At 39.6% G+C, this 12,445-nt stretch overlaps 1 protein-coding gene across 2 annotated transcripts in view; it reads right to left on the minus strand.

Annotated features, from left to right (window-relative positions):
- The window catches only part of BMPER (BMP binding endothelial regulator), a 148,883-nt gene that overhangs the window by 47,145 nt on the left and 89,293 nt on the right, over nucleotides 1–12,445 (minus strand). Inside the window, exon 12 of one of the 2 annotated variants that reach the window (XM_074898158.1) lies at nucleotides 3,865–4,194. In XM_074898158.1, the coding sequence (XP_074754259.1) occupies nucleotides 3,865–4,194 (330 nt within the window). The remainder of the gene's footprint in view (nucleotides 1–3,864; nucleotides 4,195–12,445) is intronic. The other variant, XM_074898159.1, reaches the window with a different exon arrangement.

The following is a 12,445-nucleotide window of genomic DNA, read 5'->3' on the forward strand; positions in this document are numbered from 1 at the left end:
GGGGGAAAGCTGACTTTTAAGCTGCTTCATACATTATCTTTGCTGGACAAATTCGAATTCCAGCTGTCTTTGCTTCTGACAACGCTGAACAAAACAAAACATAGCTTGATTTGCAGACACCAGATTAATACTGCCGTGCTGGCATTTAGAAAAACCTTGCCATTAGCTTATAAACTAAGATTTCTTCAGACTTGAGAATCATATAAACTTTCTCAAAACTTGAAGCATCAAGATCCAAATTCTCAGACAGCTCTCTTCAGAAAATAACTCCAGTTTTTAAGGCAGTGTTCAACTTCTTCCCCAAACAAGCTCCCTCAGAAGCTGCTGACTTTAAGCAGGGTCACAAAAGACTGGCTAATGATTCTATCTTAATTTTCCTTTTACAACTTTTTTTTCTCAAGCCAAGACTTACTGACTTTCAGCGAAACCACTCATGTTCATTACAAAAGGTTAACTCTAAAATTATCCCGAGTATTTGTGTGTCCTTGGTGAGAGTTAAGTTAAAGTACTTGTTATATGATGCTCTGTGAACTCTAGGTATGCAGACAAGAATAATATAAAATTATGACTTTTCATCTCAGCATATAAAAATGCACATTTTTAAATCTAGAGACTCCGCTTTGATTACTGGATTTGATTCAAGAGACTCGCAGTTTAACTACCACAAAAGGAAGTACTTTCCTCTAGTTGGGTATTGTTTAATTACACTGCATTCTGCTGTAATTGCTCAGATGGAAGGGTAATTTCGAGCTTTGATGAACAGCCTAAAGGTTTCCATCCATAACAGAGTTTACTCCCTTTTGGGGTAACAAGGAAGGGTATTTACTTGTACGCACATTATAATTTTGTCAGAGCCTGATCGCACAGTGCAGTGTGTGCCTTTTAGTTTGTTCACAGGCAGAAAACTCAGTTGGTTTCTATAAACCAACAAGAGCTGTGACAGATGGGATTATGCTATGGAGTGATGTTTGAAATGGTCTCCTTGGCAGACAGAAATTGTTTGGAAAAGTATCTTAGTGCCTATACCCTTCTTTCCTTCACCCCCAAAATGGATGAGTTTCCCATTCCCTTGGACAAGGATCAGAATCCAAGAGATGTGAAGCCAAAGGATGCAGCATCTGTCCCATCTGGGGATGTTCAGAAAAGAAATATTCTCTGAGTTACTTTTTAGAGTTTTCCAATTTTCCCCTTTCTTTGAAGGATGATTAACCAACTTGTTACTTGATTTCTTAACTTGGCACACTATGTGCTCTACTGCATTTTAGAAAAATCCTTCTGGATTTATGCACATCACACACTGAGTTCCCCATGCTGGGAACTCCCATCAATTGTTCTGCATGATTTTTCATGGTAAAGGCATCCTCAAGAACTGGCAGACCACTCTTCCCTAAAGATTTAGTGGCAAAGCAGCACAGAAAACCTTAGCAAAGCAGCTTCATGCAAAAGATCAGTGCAGAAACAACAACAACAAAAATGCTCCTGCATAGATAAGTAACTTGAGCCCTGTGCCCCTCTGCTCTCTCGTCTTTTTAAACACACAAATTTTATCCAAGGACTCAACACGATCCCAAGCACACCCATGACAAAGTACCTGCAATTGCACAGCCAGAATTGCTGCTGCATGGCATCAAGGGCTACAGCTGGTGAGGAATTTAGCAACAAAACAGGTTTTCACTGGAAAATGCCAATTCATCAGAACTGAAATGCTTCAGGGAGACATATCGGATTCAATGAACTTCCAACACAGCACAGGCAAGGCTCCAAGCTGGTTTCCTGCCAGCTCGCCTGGTGGGCTGCCTGGAAGCCTGAATTCTCAGGGTATGCAACTCAGGACAGCCCTGCCATGCAGACTGCCCTTTAGCCAGGGACCACAAGGCTTCCTGAAGCTTTGGGCTCCCCTGTTTTATCCAGGGCTCAACTCCCAGCTCTGCAAAAGGAAAACCATAAGCCATGGGAATGCTGGCTGAGCTGTAAGCACCAGACCCCGCACTTCCCAGCCCAATTTTACTTTGAATTTTGCTTCTAGTGCACTGGTTTTGCTTATTTTTCATTACTTCCTCCCTCCCCCTATTTTTTCACCCTACAGTGGGAAAGCTTTTTTTTTTTTTTTTTTTTTAAAATCCATGTTTCATTCTGAAACAGAAAATTCTCCATTTTTTTTCCCCCAGCACCCAGAATTTCCTGTGGAACAAAAGGTTTGTCTTTAAACTAGTTCTGCTCAGCACATTCTTCCTCTCTACAGCTTCTCTGCTGCTTATCCTCTCCCAGCAAAATGGAGCCATGCCGTTCTGCTCCTTTCCAGGCCTTACATGCTGAGGAAAGGAGGACTTGGCCCATCATGCTTAGTTCAGCAAGAGAAATCTGATCCTGCTCTGTTAAGGGGAGGAATTATTTAGGCTATAATTTGCAGTGATTACACACTGTTTGGTATGTTGTCATATGCCATGTTTGCACTCCCTCTGCCAACACATGGACAAGGATGTGTGTAGTCATTTATTAGGCTTGCACTAGAGACAAATGGAATAGCAGCAGGATTAGCTGTCATTCATCTTCGATTGAAAGCCTTTCCTTGGCCTGTGGTTGGCTAATGAAATCCACATCGCCAGAATTCATAGTGTTCAGCTGGCTGCAAAGAGAAACCCTCAAGATGCTTTTAATTAGAAGTTGTGAATAATGGTCAACTTGTGTGAATTTTACAGACAGCCACAAAAATCTGCATTGCCACTTTGAGGAATGAGCCCAGAGCTGGGATCCGCATTATGCAGACTTACATTTCCAGGGGCTATATGAACAGGTGTCTAAATTCTCAGCTCAACAGTGGGTGCTAGTGTCCCCCTTGAAAAAAAAGATGCTAGATAATGAGTATGACTATGCATCATGCCTGTGACCATATCACTCCATAAGAAAGATTGGTTTCACTGCTTTCACATGGCATTTAATTGAATTAACAGTAAATAGTATTCTCACTGAAACAGTACTTCACTGTGTAAGTGAAATCTCTTAGGACTACAGTAGTACCTAACACATGCTAATGAGAAAGTTTTAAACTTCCCCTCAGTATTTACCTACGCAAGGATACTATAGTTTCAGAACAGTTTATCAAAGCAAATCTAAGTCCTCTAGTTTAACATTTTGACAATTAATGTATTTTCTAGGACTCAAAAGACCTGAAAGTCTGCTATCTCCCTTCCCTGTTTCTTCAAACAAGGTACCAGACTCTCTGAAGTTTCTGATTTCCTGTTGCTTCTGGTGCTATGGACTCTGTTCCTCCTAGACAAACTCTTACTTAAGCACAAAGCAAGCGCAACAAGATGGCACTGTACAGCAATCTAGGCCTTGGTTTTCAAAACAGGACCTCCATTTTTCCGGGCAGCTCCAGTGAAATGTTTCCATAATCTGACAATTTAAACTAATTCCAACCATTAACAACTATGATTTTAGATAATTGCTGACTTAGACTGTAAGGTATGTTGCTTCAACTGGGAAAAAACCTGAATGTTATGTTTAAGAACTGATCTCCTCTCTTCTTATCTGTAAGTATCAAACGATGACCGTGCATAAGCCAGTTTTAAGTTACTGAAAGTGAAAATCATGGCATATTTGTCTATGCAGGCAGTTAATTGTCAGCTGCAGAATGAAACACAGCTTAGCAAATGTTCTGCCAGAGACTTCAAACTCAGCTGGGATCTCTGTCTGCTTGTGGGCTGCAGGGATTTTGAAAGCACGTTGGGTTCCTCAGACCTCTAAAGAGTTATAACTACATTTATTACTTCTACCATGCTTTTATACTGACTGCTGTTCATGATGCACTTGAGAAGTTCACACACACACACACACGCACATACACACACACACTTGTCTTACCTGCTTTCGTTGTGACTTTCAGCAAATAGCCATCCAAATCGATCTGAAATTGCGGTGTCTCGCAAGGTAGTGAGATTCGGGTCCCATTCCACTTCACTGTGAGGTGCTGCTGGAGGCTGATAGTGCTTCTGCCCAACACAAGGTCCACTGACTTTGTCCAGGAGAAAGAACGGGTCCGGCGGGCATCGTTTTTTACCAGCACCTGAAAGGGCGAGGCAGAGGAGGAGCAGTCTTTCGTCAAAACGTACTGACATGTTCCCTGAAAGTTAAATGTCCGTCCATCAAAAGTGTTGTAGTGAGGGTCTCCAAATACAGTGCAAACTCCAGGCTCTGCAGGTGAGTGAGAAACAAAAGCACCATATCAGGATCAATCAAAGTCTGAAAAAAGCAGTTGATAAGAATTTAGAGCACACTGCTCTCACCTAATCTATCAGCCCTACAGGGCAGATTTGGCTGACGCCCAGTAGGAATATATATTTTTGAAAAACGGAAGCTTATGACTTTAGTAGAAGTCTTCCCCAAAGCAGGTGTTCATCAAAGGCCAATTGATCCCTGGTGCAGCATAGGAAGGCTAACCTGTAGCTAGGAACCAAAGACACATCTTCCACCTTACATGTATGTCCCTTAAACATAATGTACCACCCAAACAGTTTAGGTTATTACAATGCCTCTGAAATTTTTCAAATTATTTCCTTTCCAAAAAATACAAGCCCCACTCATGATATCAGAGCAGGCAGATCCCTGAGCTTGCAGAGCCCACATGTCTCTGGAGAGGTGTGACAGGAACCTTCCTACCTAGCTTCAGCTTTGCAAACATGAAAGGCCTAGTCTAAGCAGTTCATCCAGTCTCCATCTCACTGACAGAGAGAAACAGACATGATTAGAAAGTCTTTCATCTCACCAGTTTTAGGCATCTCTTCTAATACATGGGGAATTACTCTCTGGAGGAGCCTGTCCCTATGCTGCCAGCTCTGGGAGTACGAACAAGTATCTAAGGCTACAGGCATTCCTCTCAGACAGTTAAATTCCCGTGGGATAAGCTCTCACCCTTAAATTGTGTTGTGGGAGCAAAGCCTAATCCACTAACCGAAGCAGAATTCAAAACTACACATGCATATTTTCGAGGCTAATTTTAATGTCCCCAGTTAGGCAGAGCTGATCCCCTGAAATTAAGTCATCAAACCGCTTTAGCAGGACCTGGTTCTGTCCATATTTTACATAGACACACTTATAAATATTGTACATTTATAAACTAGGTACATTTATGTTTTTTCCCCAAATTAGTTGTATATCCAGAATCTTTATTCAGTGTTACAAGCTATCATATATGTTGTTTATACACAACTGAGTTGTGGTAGTCACTGTTATCATGGTACCAACTAAAAGTCAGTAGTACGTGACTAACGATGCAATGACTATGTAAGGGCATGGTATCATTACCAATCATTTGCAACATTATAAATGGAGGGAGATTTCTTATTGATGCTTGCAGCCATATGCTGGTCAGAAAAGTTGCAGCTCAAAGGCAGAACATTTCCACGCTCATGTCAGTGATGCTGTGTTACCCTGCAGTTACCCAGCAATTGATTGAATTGCCTCGCAATCAAAGAGAGCAGCACATTTATATGCATTGCAGCCTCCTGGTATAACAATAGGTCCTAACCACATCTCATTGCTGCTGTTCCTGGAAGAAGGAGTCTCGAGGCAGAAATGCACACTGCTACTGCCAGCTGGATACCCATGGGCTGAGGCTGCTTTTGAAAGATGATGCCTGTTTTAGGGGAAGAGAGTTTGGTGCAGTAACAAAATTTGACTCAATAATCAGAGAACTGTGAACAGCATCAATCAAAAAAAGAAAAAAAAAAACAACAAAAAAACAACAAAGGAGGGGAGAGTAACAAGGAACACAATTTATTCACTGAAAAAAAATTATCCAACTAACAATGGCTTGCCTGAAAAGGCAGCTAAAAAAAAGACAAATTCAAACCTACAAAAAAGAAGGAGACATGGATATTACGGAGAAGAGTCAGGGAACTCTTCAGTGGAGTACAATGCAGTTTTGACCGCAATACACCTTTCTCAGCAGGGTTTTTCAGCCTAGGCAGAATGCTATGCTAAAGCACCTGTGAGGTTTCTGGCATGTTTATAGCTGTAGTTAAAAAGCATCCAAGGATACCTACACAGAGACACAGAAAATGGGGCTGAAGGGGACCCCAGGAGACATTACCTTTTCCTTCTCCAGCTGTAATACAGAATCACCTGTACCTATGTTATTCCTGACAGACATTTATCTAACCTGCTCTTAAAGAGCAGTAGTAAAAGCAACTCCACAGCCACCTCCGGCAACATGTTGCAGTACTTGGCAGTCGTTACTGCAAGTAAGGTCTTCCTGAAGTCTAACTAGAGTCTCCCTCACCGCATGGTACAGTGCCATCACAGAGCTCTACCTGGGAGATTTGTACTTTACCCTCATCACATGCATGCTTCTTTAGCAAAGCCAGTACCTAGTCTTGGCATCATTATTATGCCTCTTTACTATGTCTGGCAACTAGGGACAAAGAATTTCAATTATTCAAGGATATCATGTTGACAGCTCCATTAAAAGTATAAATGAACCACATTTGATCAACAGCTCTTGAAATCAGGACCAACAGACTTTAAGCAGATCCTGAAAATCAAGACACTTAGATAAGAGAGTGCCTTTAAAAACATGCACTTCTGTGAGTCTTGTTCTTCTCATTGATGCCAGTGAGGATATCAATAACTGTTTTCCAAAGTCCATAAAAAGATTGATTGATTCTCCATAAATTGGAAGGAACCATATAGTTTTTAATCACCAATGTAATTTTTACCAATGGGAAAAAAATCCACAGATTTTATATTGACACCATCTGACTTTATCAATACTAAATCATATTTCTGATTTCCATATGTACTCATGTAATTACCTGCATTATGAATATCAAGATATATTCTATTACTTGCCTAGATTCTATTTCATTTTTTGGGGCTTTTTCTTTAAACATCATGACAACTTTTATAGAAACAAGGAAATTATCAACAAAAAAATCAGTCCAAACATAAGTGAAGATTTCAGAGGAGAGAACTGTTTTTTGTCTGCATTTCTAGAGGCCAAGAACATAGACATGTTATACATGTTATTAACTAACATATCGGGAGGGGGAGGCTCATTCTTTACCTAAGCAAGTGGCTAAGAAGCAAGACATGAGAGGAACAAACATAATTTAGAGATGTGCAAGTAAAATTGATAGTACCAATGGGATCCAAAAGAAATATTTATTTTTAATTTCTAATGTGTTATGCAGAGTAATGTTGTTTTATGTTATGTTACATCGTGTCACGTCATATGTCAACTTGATGCAGTGCAGTTAAAATAAAAAAGAATGTATTTTGGACTGGATAGCTGAATGTCTGATCCAAATTTTGCTGTTTTCTTTAATAACCAAGGAAATGGGGGAGGGAAAATCTACCTAAAAACAGACTGAATAATTGATTCTCTGATATCACAGTGTAAAACATTCTTGAAAGGTTTTCTAAAATTGTGGGTTTAAAAAAAAAAGTCCACACCCTGCAAGAGTGTGTGTGATAACTCAGGCACTGCCAATAAGAAGAACTGGCCAGCCTAGAAATAAACCTTAAATACCGGGTGTAACAAGACTGCAAAAGACAGGCAACATGAAAAGAGTTCCTGCCATTTTTAGGTTTTGGGTCGTTTACTTCCTTTTGGAGAATTTCAATCACATCATGTTTTATGGTTTGCTTCTTTTTTCCTTTTTTTTTTTTTTCCCTTCTGAAACAAACCAGTCTTTCTGCTTGGCTGTTTTTGAAACTTTTTGGAAGCACCAGTTCTCTAGTTAGGATCATATGTGGCTTGCTCCTCTGTTGGGATGTAATGAATGGAGAGGTGTTGTTGCATCACCAAAGCTACATTTCCCAGCGCTGGAGTAGGAATTTTGCTAGCTTGTGCTAACAAGACATAGGGTCATGGGTGAAGATCCTTCCCTTTTTTTCCTACAGAAAATTACTCCCAACTTATTGCAGATACTCATTGTCTCTATCAGGTGTATAGGGTAGAGTTAGAAAAGGGCAATTATACATGATACTTCGCCCTAAGACTCTACCAGCCTCCAACTATTTTCAGCTTAGGGATTTTCTAAGCTAGACATGATTTTACTTTATTTAATAGACTTCTGTGAATTTGTCCAGTCTTCTCTTGAACCAAAAAATGTTTTTAGCATTGACAAAATCCTTGGGCAAAGTAAATGAAGAATCACTGCCTCTTGCTTGTTTCAAACCTGCCATTCATGATCTTTGATGTCTTCTTTTGCTCATTTATGCATGCACATGAAGGCAAATATACCCATTCCCTCTCTGTCCCTGAAAAACAGAAATTTTTCAAAGGAGGACCCCAGAGCTATGTTCAGGATGCTGTGATTTTTAAAATGCCTTAGGCACTCAGCTCTGATTAAACATTATTGAGAGCTGGCTGCAAACACCTCTAAACCTCTTTTAGAAATCCTGCATTTAGAATCCCAAATCAGTATTCAAAACTTCTGGCTTTCATAAAAGCTTCTGGGAGCCCAGCAGTTTTCACATTTGTTTTTTAAGCAACTAAATATGGACTGCACACTTTTACATTTGACAATCTTAAACTACATGTGTGATTCATGCAGTTTGCTCAGGTCCCACCTAAAGCTCTACAGCTTACTTGCAAATTAGTAATAATAGTATTTAGGTGCTAAAGTGAATCCTATAGAATTCTTGGCATGCTTTCTTTGCACTTACAAATCACGTGCCAAATTCAAATGAAATCGTGACTTTCATTAGAAAAGGTAATGGGGAAGGTAACCGTGGGCCAGGAGCACTGTTTTTGAAAACATGTTTATCTTACAAAAAAGAAGCTGAAAAAGCAACAGCAAGGAAAGGACTATTTTAGCTTTTCCCAAGTTTGAACATATGCTCATAAGGGGGGAAAAAAAAGTTTATGAAATCACGACCTGTTTTGGCCAATACAGAGGTATAAAAGTCTGAAAGATAACTCATTTCTAGTAAGTAGTGTGCTGAGTAAAGGTAAGAACCACTTACTGAAATAAGTGATTGCCAAAAAGTACCTTTCTGTTGTCCAACCAATGCCCCCAGCCCCCTAGACAGTATTTAGCCTTTCTAGAGAGGCGAGATATATATATATACTGCTTGGTGGAGGCCAGACAGACAGTCAGGACACACATCCTGACCAGCCGGAGACCACGAGCATATTGGCTGGGCAATTAGCACACTTGTAGCTCCAGAGCAGCCATGGGATAGATTGTCTCTAGCTGGGTTTTTTATTTGGATATATTGGGAATATAAAGGAAATGGGACACAAATCCATAGGAAATCAGGCTCTGTTAGCTCTGGTGCTCGTGGAATAGCTTGTTTTATTTTTTCAGGAGATCAGAGCAGTCAATTGAAGTCCAAGATGTCCAGATGTCTGGTCACACTATTCTGGGCTTGTAGCTAGTTAAGAGTGGCCAAGAAAAATATAGTTTAAATTATAACTAAAATTGGTTTGGACACTTTCTAAGTAAGGATAAGGAGGAAAAAATACAAGTTTACCAGTTAAGGGTGTTCTGGTTGCACATCTATAATTCACAACGATCTCAGCTTTTTAAAAATAAAATGAAACTTTTGAATGCAATTAGCCCATATGCTGAATTAAGCCCTAAATCAAACAGAACACATTATTAACTTTTGAAAACTAGCTACAGAACACGCATAATAGAATTTCATTAGCTCTTCTGTAAAAAATGCATAGCCATAGAGTACTTTCCTCATAACTGCTGCATAGTGCAGCTTGATATAATACACATTACAAGGTGTGGTGTCAAAAACTCCACAGGAGTCTTTATGGTCTATTTCATAAATAAAATAGCTACTCCAATTTGTCCAAATACATATTTATATAGTAGACCATCACAGCTGAAACAGCTGAGGAGGTAAATCATGAACAGCATTCCACTATGAATAAACAATTGCAGTCTTTTTGTTGATGTATTTCTCCATGGCAAGTAAAGAACACAAGAAACAGGACCAGCAGGGGCCTGTGTGGTCCTTTAGTCCCATTCCCTGTTCTCACAGGTACCTACAATGCATAACCCCACTTTTTCATTTCTTTCTTTGTTTTTGGTTGTTTGGGGGTTTTTTTTTGTCTTGAAGACTCAGCACTTTTTTCCGTATTTCTATAAAAACACATAAAAAGAATGCAGGGCCAGGTGAAAGTATCAACCTTTACTCCTAAGGCTGGGCCCAAATACCCTTGAGTTTTGTTTAGCTCCATTGATCATTTTGTCAGTTAAAAAAGCTGCAGAATGATTTGTGATGAAAGAAATTTTCTGCCCCAAAAGAGGCCTTTACTGCAAAATTAATCATGTATACTCCTGTACCTAGATGATGGCAGTCCACTTTGAAAAGAACTTCATCCACAAAGCTTTACAATGACTTGGGTAAGGCTTTGTTAGGATTATTGATCATGATTAAAATATATCTCCATGGTTGCAGTAGGAAGCTTCCATACTGCATGCTGTAATTTCAGCAAGGCATATCAATTCTTTGTCAAGAACAAAGACTTAACCACCATTGCAAATTCCCATCTTTGTCTGGAGTTGAGAGCAGTCTGTTAATGTTATCTGAACTCAGGTTTAGGGTTTTCTTTTTTTAATATGAAAATGACCTTGGTCTAACATAGGATTACTAATTTATGGAATTGACGTCAGTGGTGATTTTTCTAAATCAAGCTCAAAAGAGTACATTTCATTACATTTTTACAGCAGCATAAACTAAACTGTTGAATTTTCCACTGGTATGACCACTGTGTTTAATTAGTGATAACTGTACGCCAGCCATGAAGCTTAAACAGCAACATGCCAAAACTAACCATAGTTAACTTCGGCAACAGTAGACAAAAGAGACTCTCCAGCCCTTTAGGAGACAAGGTACTTTTTCTCTCTGCAACAAACTGCTTTGAAAATAATCCTTTGATTATTTTTCATTTTTCAGTTTAAAGTGTATCCTTTAACAACGTGACTGTTTTTGACCCACTTCATAGAAATTGGCTGCATTTAAACTGTACTCAAAGCTCTCCTGTGTACAGTATGTTCTTGTACCTCCTATGTTGTTTTTACTTTGGAAAATTAATATCTGCTGGACCGCCAGAAATGTCTGGTGTGTTAATATGTGGAGAGAGGATCAACATGAGTGGGTGGGTGAGGGAAAGGGCTGTGCATGTACATCTTATCTCATCAGAAATTGGCTGAATTAGCAAAGTTTCTAATTACTATCTGAGCGAGTGATCATCACTGAAATCCTTTTGGCTTTTGCCTATCTTATGTCACAATAAGATTTACAGCACTTCTGACGCAAAGGTGGAATTAGTTCCTTTGCAAATGGTGGTAAAAAGCTAATGTTAAAATAGCTAGTGGTAGTCACCACTGCTGTATGACAGCGGGTATTAAAGCTCTTTGATTACATTACCCAATAAGCTGGGAATGGCTTTTTAATCATAGAAGCTTAGAATAACCTCAGCATCAGCTCTCCTCCAAATACAAAATGGGTCCATAGCGAGACTCCTCTCAAAAAGAAAAGGACCCCTCTTTTTATGTGCAAGAGGAGCATGCCACTGCGGGAAAGTGCAAAGAGACTCCCAGTCTCACGTACAGGCAGTGCAATGCAGATAGGACCCATAAGAAGAGGCTAAGGGAATAAAGTTAGTTATCCTGAAGGCCTTGGGGAGACCTAAGAGCAGTCTGCCAGTATCTAGAAGGAGGCTACTGGGAAGATGGAGTCAGGCTTTTTACTGATCTGCATGGCAGGAAGACAAACAACAATGGTCTACCCTTAATTTCACATGTCTTATAGTCATGACCATTCTGTTCTTATATCACCAATAAGTTCTGACTTTTTACATAACTGGTTCCTAAATGAGTTATTTCTACTGTGAAGAAATCTATTTTTTTGCCTCCCTCTCCCATGAACTGATTACCACAACTCATCATTCTCTGGCAGCATTTCTGAAGGAGTCACTGTACTGTCTTCTTTTTAACTGCTTACAGTAGAGGGTCTCCAGTGCTTTGAGGGAAAGGCTGGCCCCATTATTTTCCTCCCCCTCTCATGTTACAAAAGAACACATGAAAAAGGTTAAATGAGACTCAAACTTAAGAACAGAGGCAAGATAGAGATAGATACATTCATGATGCTAATGACATGTCATGTTCAAGCAGAGATCTATGCAAATTTCTTCTCCCTTGAAACTGAGCTAACATGAAATCAATTGCTGGTCAGTTGAATCCTCTCTCATTTCTCCCTCTGCTCAGTATTATTTCAAGTGTTTCTGAGGTTGCCACTTGTATTTAATTTCATTTTGATACTGAAACCTTGCAAACCAGATTTTATTGTAGGTTACATGTTTCAAAACAATTGAGCTGCAGAGTGGAAAAACGGGTATTTAGCATATGGAATTTGTGCAATCCAAGAGCACCCAGAACTGAGCTGAACAGCAAAACCAATATGACTTTAGACAAAAGAA

Source organism: Athene noctua, chromosome 2 (assembly GCF_965140245.1).
Source record: "Athene noctua chromosome 2, bAthNoc1.hap1.1, whole genome shotgun sequence".
Taxonomy (NCBI): domain Eukaryota; kingdom Metazoa; phylum Chordata; class Aves; order Strigiformes; family Strigidae; genus Athene; species Athene noctua.